A 15,601-nucleotide genomic window follows, 5' to 3' on the forward strand; every position below is an offset into this window, starting at 1 on the left:
ATATAGATTTTAAATGTAGCCTTTTGGTAACAAATGAAAGCACAGCAGAACTGGCTGTTTGTCAACTGATAGGCGGCCGCTGATAAGGGAAAAGCCATTTCCACATTTTCCATCTCTCAGAGGAGAGAGCGCCAGAGAGCGAAAAGCTTTTACGAAAGCTTTTCTTTTCGGCCTTGGCATTGGTAAGCCATTTAGCTACGACTTCGGCTTCGTTTACGGCCAACAGCTGATCCGAATTGGCCAGTTGTTGAGCTGTCTTTGGCCCGCTGATTCAGTTGTGCCGCACAGGTTAGAGCGAGCGGTTCTCGTGTCGTAACATTCGGAAAACTAAACTATAGACACTGCGGCTATTGGACTATTTATGATTTTTTGTGCTGTGACAAATGCGATTTATTTGCTGACAAAAGTGTTTTTTGGAAATTAGCTGGTATTGTTCTGAGAGAGCCGGTCGTTCTGGCTAAACAAAATACCCTTCAACTACGGATAAATAAAGTATCTGAGCTCAAACACTTGGGTCCCCTGGCAACACTTGCATTTTCCCTCACGACCAATCGCCCAATAACTCCCAGCTGACACACATTTGATGAGAACAAACAGCAAACTTAAAAAAATCAACCGAAAATAATGTCAACGAAATCAATGGCAGCCCACGGCAGCTGCAACATGTTGCTGCTGTGTCTTCTGCTCCTGCTGCCGTCGGTCACCCCCGTCCGCTTGCCCAAAGGCAGCAGCAACAATGCAACAGCAGCCACCACTGCAGTAACCGCATCAACCGCAACAGCAACAACTGCAGCAATCCGCAATACCAATGCTAAGGCTGGCAGTAAATATGGTGAGTCCTATGAGCCGAGGAATACATTCAGACAATCACAGGCCCAGTTGAAGTTGCAGCTTCTAAAAGTGGTCGCAGGCATGTCAGCTCCACAGGAAAAATTACCTTTATACTAGTTTCTCATTTACCCAGTAGCAGAAGGGTATTATTTGTATATAATTTATATCCATATAAGCTGCAGCCAAATTAGGAATTTTGTTTTACGAAATATCTGATGAATATGATGGTTTCTCAAAACCCTTACAAATATTAATTGCAAACGGCATATGAGGTTATAGAAAACAATCATTTTTCCAAGTACTTTTTTTAAGGTTTAACTAGAACACAATATTATTTAGCGTGTTGATTTTCTGTTTGCCTATTCTTGTCGAATGCTGGCTAATTGCACTTGGTCACGATCATAGCTTTTTTCCCTGAACCTAGTTGGGTTCCTTGTGGTATTTTCCCTACGCCTGCCCTTGGTAGCAAACGAAAGACTCAGACAACGAACTTGCCCGGGGGCCAACTTTTTCTGCACCGTGCGCCAATCATGTGGGCACGCGGGAAATGTGTCGACATTTCCTTTTGGCCGCTAAATGAGGGCGGCTGGCACGCCCAGAACCGCAGAGCGGAAATTGCAAAGAGATTTTCAATGGAGAGCAAAAGTGTCATTAGGCTAGGACAACATGCCAGTAATTGTTGACCACAAAACACACGTTTCGGCCGTTCTCTCTCTAATCGAATTAGCTAAAGCGGTGCAATTACCCCACCATACGGTGACGGATCAAGATTTCTCTGGCCAGATGATAGAGGATAGAATTTGCCGACCGATCTTTTATTTCAGAACTTCCCGCTGGCTCTGGCCAATGGAAAAATAATGAATCTGTGGTCTGTTCTCTTCGACACTTCCATTTCCTGGCTTGCATAACACTGCAGTGACAACTTACGAAAATATGGTCTAACCGAAAATTTGTGCGCCGTCATAGATTGAATTCCCAAGATCGAAGAGCACCATTAATCATTGCGATGCTGCAATTGAAGTGTCTGTCATTTCTTCGTGGCATTTTTATTAATTTTCTGCTGGATTTTGGATTTTGGCTCAGCAATGGCATCTAGCTGTAGCCCCGATATCAGAATTTGTGCCATCGCAGACTTTTCACTTTTCCATGTTCTCTGTGCGAAATTCGCCTAAAAATGCTGCCGCTACCATGCACAGCCGCACACAAAATCGGTGTCAATGATTTCAACATGGGAAAAGCATGGAAAAGACAGCCACCCCAAGCTGCAACAAGCGCAACATTGGCAACACAGCAACATGGCCAAACACAAACAAGTCAGCTTCGGCAACTGGCATTTCTAATTGCAGATTATGCAAGGTTCTGGCTCAGAAGAAGTCACCAAGCTGGCGGGCTTGGGAAATCGCCTCGAAATCGGGGCTAAGTGGGCACGGAAAATTGAAAATTTGCTGGGACTCGACGTGGTGATTAATGAATAATTGATCAGGGATTTATTGTAGTACTGTCTTTAAATGCTAAGGTATAATTTCAGTTTGAATTCGAATTCGAATGTGTGTGAATACTACATTCTATCTCGTTCAACCAAAGCTCTTGGAAGCAATCTTTACTCCCATTTGAGGTCCAAGTACCATGTTGCCCCATCCCTTTAGCAGTTCAGCATCATCATCATCATCATCGTCAGGTCTAGTTTTTATTCCGTCTTAACTGTCTGCCCCCCTTGGCTAATTCACGTCACACTTCGAGCCAGATCCTCAATCACTTGCAGCTGGAGTGGAAGTGCAGAGCTGCGGACTCCAACTGGCAGCACACTTCAGATCTTCTTCTGCAGATCTGCCAGTGGGAACAAGCACTTAGTGGGTCCACAAAAAACCAACCGAATGAAACAGAACTAATCCAAAAGCGTGTCTGAAACTCAGGCGGCGGAAAACAAGTTCCTTGCCCCGAACCTATGCTCTTGCAGAAGAGTAACCATGGTGGCTCATTTGCATGCAAGACCAACAACTACCAACTACCAACTGCCATTACCACTGCCACTGCCACGAATCTTGGCTATAACCCCGTTTTCCCGTTGCTGCCCATGCTCATGCTTTTGTAACCTTCGATAGAGATACGCGGCGTTGCCGGTGAACCAAATTACAAATCGGTGAATCTGACCTGGGAAGTTGAATTCGTGCCGTCGGCCCATGACACAGATTCGAGCCCCAACTCCAACTCCCATTCAAGCTCCAGCTCCAACTCCAGAGCGGACCAGGTGAGCGCGACAAATATGAGCGGCGATGTGGAACCGCCCCGGGATCTGGCATTCCAAATATTCTACTGCGAGATGCAAAACTACGGCCCCCAGCGGTGTCGCGTCAAATTGGTGAACGCCACCACCGCCGAGGTGTCCCAGGAGGAGAATGAGAAGGCGACGGATCAGCAGGAGGATCACGAACCCTCGGGGTAAGTGGTTCTGCCATTTAGGAAATGCAAAAGTTCGTAACAATGTTGGCGCACTTTAAATTCGAAATGTAATTGGATTTACCTTTACGAGCAGTAGAAAATTTAAAATATATTCACTTTTAAGCTTTCATTCAAGAAAATATTTTAAAAGTAATACAAATACTTTCGCATGACCTTAAGCAAAATGAAATACAAGTAATATTGCACGAGTGCAAGTAGTTGCTTGAATTTTCACTGCAAAGCTGAATGTCATAAATTTAATACCATTTACTCAATATTTGCGTAGTTCCCATGTGCAACACTTTGCTGCTGCTGTGGACAACTTGCGTATGGCCACCAAATACAGTTTCCACGTTCGCCCGGCGGTCCAAAAGCGCCTCCAGGCGGGCGGAACTCGCAGTTCCAATGCCCGGGCCGACTTCCACGATGAGAATGAGATCGAGAGTGGATCCGGACATCTGGCGGGACAGAGCATCGTCATACCCACCAAGGGCTGTAAGTGGTTTCCAAGTATTAGTTCAGTTTATGAACAAGTTACGTTTGTAAAAAGCTAAATACTAAACGTATAACGAACAGAACACTTCACTTGTACTTGTAGTACCTAATTATTATATATATATATTTTCCGAATATTACCAGTCACCGCACATGCCACCCAGTGTTTGCCGCACGCCTCAGAGATCGAGGTTGAAACAGGTCCGTACTTCGGAGGACGCATCGTAGTGGATGGAGGAAACTGTGGGATCAAGGGCGATGCCAGTGATGCGGCGGACAAGTATACGATGAGGATCGATCACAAAGAGTGTGGAAGCTTGGTGAAACCGGAGACCAACACGGTGGAGACCTTCATCACGGTGCAGGAAAACCTTGGCATATTTACCCACAGCACAAGACGGTAAAGAACATATGTGTAGGCCATTTATTATTATTCTATGTATATGTTGCAAAAATATTAAGCAGCGTAGCACCTTTAAAGAGACTTACAATTTTGAACACCCCCTTTCCCAATCGTAGCTTTGTGGTGGTTTGCAGCTACCATTCGGGCATGCAGACGGTCCGCGCAAGCTTCACTGTACCCGGAAAGAACGGAGTGGCCGCCGCCTACGAGCCCAACGACGCATTTGAGCCAGATGAGGATCAGCGCCTGGGCCGGGAACTTCGACAGATGCGTTACGTCAACAAGACGGAGCTGGTGCTTCGCGAACCGGACTCCCAGCGGGAGTCCCAATCCGATTCGGAGTCCGTGGAACAGGATGCGGTGGTGGAGCAAGCCCCGTCGCCCACCACCGAGCCGGCTTTTCAGCCCAGAGGTCAGGGTAGAGCTCTGAACCTCAACGAGGTCAACAGCTTGGCGGATGAGCCGGCGGAGGGACATCACTTGGAGCCTGTGGTGGGCACCAAGTACGCCAAACTGGTTGTCGACCAGAGCCACAGCTCCTGGATGCCGTTGGAGGCGGGCTCGCCACCAGGTGGTAGCGAAGAGAATGAAGGTAAGTGACTTGCCTGCGCCAATCGTGATTCCTAAATGCCCATAAACCTAAGGAAAAACTAAATATTTTTGTTGATCCATAGGAATAACTTTCAAGACACATTTCACATTTTTCTGCTAAATTATATCCTCATCCATGAGCTCCACATTTTCAATCGTTCTGTAGGAATTATATTTATTCTTTATTATTATAAAAATAGTTCAATGGATTTTATCTACACCCTTTTTTCTTCCTGTGCAGCCATTCTGCGTTATATTGGCTCCCATCTGAGCAGCGTGCTGGTAACCGTCTCGCTATCTGTGATAATCATCAGCATTTGCATCGTTCTGCTGCAGCGCCAGCGGATCCGCTCGCCGCCCCGCAGCCCCTCCCCCTGCCTGGCCGCCCACCTGCCGCACAAGACGCTGCCGCGCGCTCTGCAGCAGCAGCAGTACCAGTGCACCCTGTAGGTGCCCCTGTTCCACCTTCACTGACTGCCCCGCCGAGCCCCCCGACTTCCAGCTACTTAGCTATGCCCACTTGTCTTGCTGAATGTCAAAGTTTTGCGAGATAGAAAACTACATTTAGCTGAAGATGACTGCGCACAGCCACGCCCCCATCCCCGACTCCTGAAAAACGGTTTCCAACTCAAGCCCCATCGGTACCAGTGGGTTAAGCATCCTCCGATTTACATAATTGTAAGTTTGACTTCGACTCTGGCCAAGCTTTAACTGCGATTGCGAGAAGGACGAGCGGACATGGCACTTCTCATAGAGCGAGATTAGTCTGTAGACTCCTAGATGTAAGGTTTTGTATAAATTATGTATGCGCAGAGAGAATATATATATATTTTAGCTACTTAATAAAGTGTTTTTTTAAATTTAAATCGGACTAAAAGGGGTTATAGAAGCCAACTAAATGCAAAAGATGATCAATGAATCAAAAGGTAAGCCCGACCTAAAATTTCAAATAGGTCTAACATAAAAACAGAGTCCAACCAGACACTGCGTTATAAAAAAAAGATAGTTAAGAGAAAATACCAGTGCAGAGTCCAACCAGACACTGCGTTAAAAAAAAAAGATAGTTAAGAGAAAATACCAGTTTAGCGAAATAAATTCAAATATGAAGCACAGAATGATTTCCGTTATCGAATCTTTCCCAAGCATTAGATTCTGATTCTGCGGAAATGAAAGTCAGTCAATAGGTCGACTGCCCTTATAGAAGCACTCCTCCACAAAGTTCTCACTTCTGACCAAGAAGCCTGCCGATATCTAGGTTCCCACTGCCATCATCATCAGACTATAATTTCGGAATTACGTTCTTACCGATTTCACCAAGGGTTACGAACGTGTTATGTGTCTGGGCTTCTGGTCGTAAAGCAAAATTACGAAATTATGTTAAGATGTTGGCTCGTCAGACGGCGATTTGCATGAAAGTGGCACACAAAGTGTTGTCAACTCCGCACGTTCTTGGTTCTTAGTTCTCCACGTACCCTAAGTTCTCCACTTGGTCTTCATCGGCTTCGCCGGCTCAAACGGAAGCCGGCAAATATAAAACATGTAACGAGGCGACCGACAAAAGACATTATCTGCAGTCGTGAGCTCGTCTTGTTATTGTTGCCGGTTGCCCAACACGGAGGGGAGACTCCAGTTGAGTCCAATACCAAGTTGAAGCCGGGTCCAGAAAGCAAAACCCAAAATAGGTGGGCACTTACCCTCGATGAGACAGCGGCGAAAGGCTTTCTGCTAACTTTCTGATTGAAGTGCCTGGACTTGGGGATCGCTGGATTTTGCATAGAAAAGCCATTAGGTTCGGCTTTTCATCATCATCGCCATCAGATACAAAAGTTTTGTCTGGCCTTTTGTTTGCATTATTAGAACACAAAAACCAAGTGAGCGTTAAGATCGCGCGCGCAAAAGCCGAAAAAGAAAAATGGAAAACTACAAAATGCTAGATAAACAAACTTTCTCATCTGCAAGCTAGAATGCACTGGGAAAATAGTTCATAGAACTAAAATAAATATAACCATATGGAAGTGAAAATTAAGTTACTTCCTTTTTTAATTCATTTATAATCTTACATACGTTGTGTATGTACGTAATACGTTCGTATTACTAGTTCTTTATTATAAAATTAATAATAATAAATTATGAGGTGATAAGTAGAGTAAATGGGTGTAGTAGATCCCTTCAAACGTATAAAACATGTAGAGGAAAGCGTGTTTTTCACCTTCTATAATATATATACTCTTGATTACGATCAGAGAGAGAGCAGAGTCGATCTGACCATATCCGTTTCTCCGTCCGTATGTCCGTATAAACGTCGAATTCTCGCGAACTATAAAAGCTAGAAGGTTGAAATTAAAAGATCGCCACTCCACTTTAACGCCCACAAACCGCCCAAAACACAGTCAAACTCGCATTAGGTGTTTTGTATATAATAATTATATATAACTTACTTATTCATTTCTTGGAGTGCTGGTGGAAGCTGAAAGAATCTGCGCGAAGTCCAGCTTTTGCCTTCACCTTCACCCATTTCAATGGGCCTGTGGTGCTGGAGCTGCACCACCGCAACCACCAGCGGCTGCTCAAATTTCAAATTTCACCCACAGTGAGGCCTGGTGTTTTGACGTTGATTAGCATGTGGCACACATAAATCTCTGGGATTGGGATTGGGCTTCCGTTTCCCTTTTCGAACGCACTCTGCAGATCTCGAGATCGCAGATGGCGGCAGAGCATGACGTGGTGGTGCATTCACCAGTTGAGGAGCCGCCGGGGAGTCGAGTGGAGTTGTGGAGTTGTGGAGCCGTGCATAATGAGGCCAACGATCTTGGCCAAGAAGCCAGCCGAACCAGTTAATGAGTCGCCGCCGTCTTGGATTAGAATGCGAGCAGCTGACGAAGACGAAAGTAAAACTGCCTCGAGAAAGTTTTCATTTCTTGCCAAATATAGAGATAATTTTTCTTGTTTAATTTTTCTAGCCGGGATTATTAACGTTCGAACGCAGCAGGCGAATGCTTTCTAGGGTAATTACTGGGCCACCTCCTTCTCCAGGTTACTTCTAATTATTTGCGATCTGAGCCCGATATTTGTGTCAGGTCCGCAGATCTGCATTCTGCCGGCAATTGCACCCAAATGCTAGTATCCCCCCATTTTGGCCCAAAACAACTAGCCAGCATCTGGGTTATCTTTTGGGCAATCGTGATCTGGCAGAACCACAAAAATGGAACAGTCGCCGAGCGGCTCATTGTTTTTAGCCATCATTTGTGTTGGAGTTTCTGTTGTGTTTCCGAACCCAGATTCTGGGCTAATGACAGTCGCACTTTTTAATGATTGTTATTATGAATTATGTGTGGTTTTCCGAGGGGGATCCGGCTGAAGAGGGGCTAGAAATCGGTGTCAAATTGGGGATTGTTTGCTGCTCGAAATGGGTGAACTTTCGCGGTTATGAGGTTAAAGACTGTTTTGGCCAGAGTTCGTCGACAGCTTTAATTTGATAAGCTAAGTTTTACATATAACGTGTATTGCAATTTATAGATAACTCCGCAATCATTTTATAAATGACGTATATTTTGAAAAAAAAAAATTCTCCTTCACGCAAAGTGTTGATAAGATGGGAACTCTATTTGCTCTATTTGCTATTCACACCAAAGATTAGAAATGTATTAAAGGCGATAGTGCAAGTGCTATCAATACGTGTACAACGAAAGGTTTCAGGAACTCCCATGGATGATATTTTATTACCACACGGGTTATCGCAAACTGGCACTACTAAGAACGTACTTTTCCTCAAGTGGTGTGTCATTTCAATTTTGTATTCCAATATACAGACCCTCGATTCATTTTCACTGGCAGTCAAATAAAAATCGGCGATCAAAATGGTTGGGAGTACAAATGGTTATTTTTGGATTGTCCTAGCAGTTACTTCGTTGATTTACGGAGCTGAAGGAGCAAATATCCTGGGACTCTTCCCTAGTCTGAGTCCCTCACATCTGATCATTTCGATGTCAGTTGCAAAGATTTTGGCAGACCAGGGGCACAATGTCACGGTTGTTACAGTATTGGAGCCGACAATTACCCACAAGAATATAAACTTGGTTTCAGTGCCAATGACCAAGGCGGAAATAAAGCAAAGGAGCGAGACAATTGGAGCCAAACAAAAGAACACAAGCCCCAATCGGTTGATTTCCATTCTTAATATGTCAGGTCAAATGGACTCCATGTTGAGGAAGATGGCAGATGTCCTGAAGGACGAACGAGTACAGGGGTTGTATTTGAACAAAGACAATCACTTCGATTTGGTGATATCGGGCTATTTCATGAACGACTACCAACTTGGATTCGCTAGAAAGGTGAATGCTCCGGTCGTTGTCCTTGCCCCCAGTTCACCCAGCCAGATGCTAAACTCTCTTATTGGCAATCCCCATGATAAAGTGCAGAAGGAGGAGGGCATGACATTTGGACAGCGTTTAGATAGCTATATAACCAGCCTCTTGTACGGAATATTTGTGCGCCAAATCGACCAGCGAAATCGCCAATACTACAAGTATGTATATTCGTATTTAAATCCATTCAATTTAAGTCACAATGATTTCGATTTCAGTGAGCTTTTTGGGGATGACCCCACCATGCCGGAATACACGGACGTCCTTAAGAATACATCATTAGTTTTCTTCTGTTCCCATGCAGCCAGCGAGGGACCCATTCGGCCTAGTGTGCCAGCTGCCGTTGAGATTGGAGGCATTCAGATCAAGGATAAGCCGGATCCCCTCCCTAAGAACCTGGAGGAGTTCCTTAGCAATGCTACCCATGGAGCCATTCTTCTGAGTCTGGGCTCCAATGTTCAGGGAAGCCACATCAAGCCGGATATAGTGAACAAGATTTTCAGCGTTCTCTCGAATCTCAAGCAGCGGGTCATTTGGAAATGGGAGGATCTCGACAAGACGCCCGGTAAGTCCGACAATATTCTCTACTCCCGTTGGCTGCCACAGGACGACATACTGGCCCATCCGAGCGTCAAACTATTCATAAATCATGCCGGAAAGGGAGGTATTACAGAAGCTCAGTACCACGGAAAACCCATGCTTTCGTTGCCGGTTTTTGGAGACCAGCCTGGAAATGCTCATGCCATGGTGAAAAGTGGATTTGGTCTCACACTCAGCCTTCTTACTTTGGAGGAGGAGCCCTTTAAAGCTGCCATTCAGGAGATCTTGTCAAACCCAAAATACAGCCAAAGAGTGGTCAAGTTTTCCTCCCTCTATCGAGATCGCCCAGCGACTGCCCGGGATTCGTTGATCTTCTGGACGGAGTACGTTATTCGGCACCGTGGAGCAGCGCACCTCCAGAGCCCCTTGGTGCACATGGACTTTATAGCCGCCAATAACCTGGATATATATGCCTTAATCGCGGCTATTTTAGTTGTTTTTTTATTAATACTAAGGAAAGTTGTTCAAAACATTTGCAAAAGACACACAACAAAGTCAAATAAGGTTAAGAAGCAATGAGTATTCATCATAAAATCGTTACCTTTCGAAAAGTATCGCTTGATACAGTGTTTAGTAATAGTAGTGGCTCACGATATATTATCCGGCCACAAATAAATGAATGATGAAAACTCCGAACGATTATGGGTTTGTGCAGAAACTACCGACCAATATAAAGTGTAACTACAGATGCTTCGAACATAATTTAGCGTAAATAAAAACCTGATGTTTGGTTAATTTTCTTTTGCATTTCCCGCCGAGATTCCCCTCACGCGCCGCGCGCAGGAAAACCGGAGTAGAATAACAAGTGGAAGTACCATGCCCAGATCCAAAGGCCTGGGCTATAACCACATCTCCAGACAGCAGTCTAGTTATAGCCTTGCACTGAAAGAATCAGTGTGACACTTTAAAAAAGCATTAAATACATTGTACAATATAAATATTAATAGGAATAAATAAATAAGGAAACACGTATCACGGGAAAAAAATACCACATTTATGTACAAGTTGTAGGTTCATAACAATAACTTTACTTGAATATCTCCTAAGATCTTCCCGTGCACTTACATATGTATATGCACCTGCTGTTGTTGCCTTCTGCTGATTTGCCGCATCGCTGCATGCAAGTTATGTCTCTATCAGGTTTAGAATTTGTATCTGACGCCGCGGCGTGCAGAATTCGCAGCCAACTTGATGCATGGACGCAGTTGAAGCGCAACGGTTGCTGCAGCAACTGCAAGTGCAAGTACAAGTACATCTGCAACAGCAACCTGCAACGTGCCACATGCGGAAACCACTTTGGCAGCGACTTTTGTAACCGTAAGCAGCCCATTCCCAACTCTATCGCAGCCCGAATAGCATTCTCGGTGTCGCAATGCGTTGCAGGCGTCTGTTTTTGTCGGTTTTTGTAGTCGTCATAAATACCCTATAGATCCAGCTCTATAGGCTACCGAATCGAAAAGTACCTAGTAAATACTATTTGAATTTAGTTTTGTAGTTATATCGGTTGTAGAATACAAACTGCTGAACATATCCCAAAATTTAGTAATAACTTGAAATGCGAACATCGCACCGCTACGATTATGCATTTCAGGCCTTTTTTTTAAATACCAGTTTCAAGACGTGGGTTTCCTTTAGAACGCGCCGCTTTGGCCATCGCGCATTTTTAAGCACATTTTTAGGTCTCTTCATTTGGCTCGTCTCGTTCTGCGAGTGGCTGGCGGCATCCCAAGGAGGTCCATCGGGCCATCCCAGATCACCACAACCCATCTAGGCCCATTCTTGGCCACGACCATGGCCAACCAATTCCCAAACTCAAGCCCAATACCAATCCCAATACCCACTTCCCGTTCCCCAGAATGGCCATTTCATTTCGGCTCGGAGCTCATAACTGTTCTTGACGCGCTTACCTTTGAAATTAGCTGGCCTGGCCAACTCCAGCGTGCGTTTTGGCCCGTTCTGAGTGACAACGGTGGCGGTCACGGCCAGAAGAAACCAACTAGCCACGCCCCCTGGGCCGGCCCCTGCTAATCAACTGCGTATTTCAATTTACCGTTGCCAAAAGTCAAAAAACCTACACACCGAATGGAGTGGACCAGGCATGGAGCACTTAGGGAAATTCAGAATTAGCTCTCATAAACCAGCTATGAATTGGTATTATTTATCTATTATATTGCATGCCCTAACTCTGATTTTGTGGCTCGTTATATGCTAGTATTCTATATTAATATTTTAATTCAATCGCAGCCGCACATTTAATGGAAAATGTAGATTTGTAGAATTTTTGCCAGTGCTGTGGAGGCGGAAAGTGACTAGGCACCAGGGTGTAATGAACAAGAAGTTATCTTCCGGGGGACTCACGCTGATTGCGATTTTTATGCGACACCCGTTAGTTTTGGCCCATTATTGCCGGCACTCTATAATGTAGGTTCTGCGGATGCAGGGCCTCCGGACTTAAGAGTTGTGCAGATGGTGGGAGATCTCCGTGCCATTTCGTGGCTGTATTCCCTGAACCCTGCACCAGACTCCACTCCGCATTAAGTAATTTTCCCATTGAATCTGCTCCAGATTCCACACAATTGCTCCGCCACTTGGGCTTCTACCGCGCACTTCTCTCCCTGATTTATTTATTTTGCCAGGTTTTGCTAATTTTTATTTACTTGCAATTTCCAACTCTTGCTCGAAATAATTGCAAAAAGCTGCTTAGAAAATAAACGGAATTGGGCGCAGGGCGAAAGTGTAGTAAGCCATCTTAAATGGGTTCGGGCCATTAAATCTGCGGCCCGATGAAACTCATTTGGGTCGCTTTGTTGCTTTCCTCACTCGTTGGATTTCTATACAGCGGGCTATACACATAGCCTAATGGGTGTCTGTGAGAGCCATCCAAAGATAATCGCCGAAAGCCCCGTAATTAACAATGCCTGATCTTGGGTAGATCAGATCCAAGAGGGCTGAATTCAGCATCTACAATTTGAGTGGATTTCTAATAAAAAGTGCTTACGCGAACCCCCTGAAGAATTTCTCTTTCAAGGCTTAAGTGCCCGAAGTTTTCAATTGTCTTCATAACTACCTTTTATTAGCTAAATTATGGCAATACTATTAATAGAAATTTAAATAGCCCACCAAGTAGTTGGCTAAGCAGAGTTCTTGAAGATTAAATAACCTTTGGATTTTCTTATTAATTAAGTACCAAACCAATTATTAAGTATCCCAAATGCCAAAGAGCCGTCCAAAGGAACTTAAATCATGCTAATGATTGAACCCTCCGGGTCAAAGCTTTTAGAATGATCAAAATATGTATTCCAATTCTGACCCATACCAGCAAAGACCAAATGGTGTTCCCCACCAAGGAAACAATCCATTTTAGCACCAACACGAACTTGAGAACCACACTGCCTACAACAACTATGTAAGCAAACTAATTCGAACTTTTCCCAAGCCGCGCTCTTCCCAGAATTTTCACTTTGAATTTCCGAATACCACCTCCCCTACTATCAATGCTCCAAAAAAAGGCCCATTTCACTATTAAATCTTTAAGCAGTATCCCGCTGCGTCCGATTTTCGAGAGCCATGACCCCAGAAAGCCCTAAGATCCATAAAAATGAAATATATAGGGGCGGGGGGAATGGAACAGAGACGTCAAGAGACAGCAGACAATGCCAGCGTTTTACTAACTTAATTCTACACCTCGCATTATTCAGGCCCCAACTCAAGCCGACATAATTATATGATTAATAAGCTCCATTGTGAGCGAGTCGCGAGTTGGATGAGCGTGAAAATGAAAGTGCTGTCGATGGATGGTTGGAAAACTATGTGTGCAGAGATGGCAGTGCAGTTTTCCGTTGCACTTTTCGATTTCGCACCGGTCCGCGGGCTCCGTTATTATATATAGTATATTAGCGCAGTGCGATATAGCCACCTCCAACGTACCCATTGTTTGCTTTTAATCTTCGACGTGCGAGCGCAGACAGGTGCACTTATTAAAGGCGCTGCGAACCGCAGCGCAACCACTCATCGCTCATCTAACGGATCGAATGGCCTTCATGTAGACGCATGGAGGCTGACTTATTGCCAGCACTGTGTTGCCAAGATCAATTCAAATCGAACGGTTTTGAAAACCATTTGTCCCAATATCGTAAGCTTCAATTAAACGTAATTTAGCTAAAATAATACTATCATCCTTAGTTAGCCTTTGAATATCATATTTTAAATTTCAGATATTTTCCCACTATTCTCTCGCTATTCTCTGCTGCATAGTGTACATTTGTTAAATTTTCGTGTACGGAAAGTACTGAAAGTTGGTGTCAGACGCGCTTTCGTTGGGCATTAATAACAGCAGTCAATAATAAATATACTCGAAGTGTCCCGAAGCTGGCACGCTTGCTTTGAATGTAATTAGGGTCACAAGTGATGGAGACGGAGATGGAGTCCGAGATGAGCCACCAACCATTAGTGGTGCTCAACCACACTCAGGCACACTCTTGTGGATTGACTTTGGGCCAAAAAGCGACGTCAAATGGATGCTGACAAATGCCAGAGCACAGTAGGCAGGAGAACAGAAAAACCTTTCTTGATAGTTTTGCCATGTAAAACAGAACACTTGAAAAAATTCGGAGAAATATTTTGTCTCTCGTAATTAAAACTATCTATGACTGACAATCTTTGATAAACAGATTGTGTTTATCGTAATTAAATGAACAAAAAAGGGAATACCCATTAGATTTAAATTGACTGAAAATGTATTGCTTACATATAAAACCATGAGGAAAAGTAAATGAAGCATTATTTCTTTTTCCGTGTATGTACATATGTACTTTAACAGTCATCGAGAAATTTGAAAAACTTAGCATGGACCGTGAATTGGGTTAGAAGCATCGCATTGCATTGACACCGATCGAATTGAGCCATCGAGAATCTAAGCCAGCCACCGCTGCGTATACGTATGCCGATGCAAACGAGAGTACCGATATCGATGACGTTCTGTCGGGTCGTTCTGTCCTCTCCTGATTTTATGCCGCTACTCACGATTACCGTAGATGATGAGCTGCTGACGATGGATGTGGTGGCCAATGTGGGTCACATGCCTTGATGCTCAGCCACGGAAAAGTGTTTCTATGCTGCTGTTGGCTAATATCATCTGGCGATTTAGCATTCGAGATATGAGCCTGTGTACGTTTGCACCGACTTACAGAATCATTTCGATATTCAAATTCAATCTCTGCCACAAGTCTCGTGCACCGAGTAATTACGACCAGACGGCGATTTGAAGATGATCAGACGGCTGTTAAACGATGGGTTCCAATTGTATGTCCAAAATAAAAGAGGAGTTTCCGCAATAAACTTAACGCCCACAAACCGCCCAAAACTGTCACATTTTGGTTAGACTTATAAATTTCTTTCGATTTGCAAAAAATGTATCTAATATTTGAGGAAATTGTCCATAGCGTTTTGTTTTATCTTGTTTTGCCTTTTTTGCAGATAACGAAACCATGACAAAGCCAGTTAAGAGTAAACTACACTCTACTATATGTACTAGACTATAAAAGATGATGTATGTATGTATAACCAAATATTCATAAAACAATAAGTTCTAAGATATCAGGTTTAGGAATGGGAAGATCCAATTACAACAGGAAATAATTACAGAATTGTTTCAATCAAGTAATGAGGCATGATAAATGATTCAGCTGTCAGTTACTGTCTCCGCCTCAAAGTAAATGGCTTAGTCCAATTAGGGAAGTATGCTTAAATCGGAGTTGCTGCAAACCATAATTAAGAGCCATTTATAATAGTTAACCTCCGTGGACAAGCCTCATGAAACACAAAGCACATTTCCCCTAAAGTCGAAACAAAAGTAAAAGCTAAAGGCAAATGGGAAATG

At 44.0% G+C, this 15,601-nt stretch overlaps 2 protein-coding genes across 2 annotated transcripts; both read left to right on the plus strand.

The window, feature by feature from the left end:
- Positions 1-339: 339 nt before the first annotated feature.
- Positions 340-5,505, plus strand: LOC122614037. The gene is made up of 6 exons (XM_043788497.1): positions 340-832; positions 2,934-3,270; positions 3,557-3,765; positions 3,910-4,165; positions 4,285-4,760; positions 5,001-5,505. Exons 1-6 carry the CDS (start codon positions 625-627, stop codon positions 5,207-5,209), a joined length of 1,695 nt encoding a protein of 564 aa, XP_043644432.1. The 5' UTR covers positions 340-624; the 3' UTR covers positions 5,210-5,505.
- A 3,111-nt stretch (positions 5,506-8,616) lies between these two features.
- LOC122613468 (UDP-glycosyltransferase UGT5) lies at positions 8,617-10,630 on the plus strand. The gene is made up of 2 exons (XM_043787664.1): positions 8,617-9,284; positions 9,342-10,630. The coding sequence occupies exons 1-2, from the start codon at positions 8,617-8,619 to the stop codon at positions 10,240-10,242; spliced, it is 1,569 nt and encodes a 522-aa protein (XP_043643599.1). The 3' UTR covers positions 10,243-10,630.
- Positions 10,631-15,601: the final 4,971 nt, after the last annotated feature.

Source organism: Drosophila teissieri, chromosome 2R (assembly GCF_016746235.2).
Source record: "Drosophila teissieri strain GT53w chromosome 2R, Prin_Dtei_1.1, whole genome shotgun sequence".
Taxonomy (NCBI): domain Eukaryota; kingdom Metazoa; phylum Arthropoda; class Insecta; order Diptera; family Drosophilidae; genus Drosophila; species Drosophila teissieri.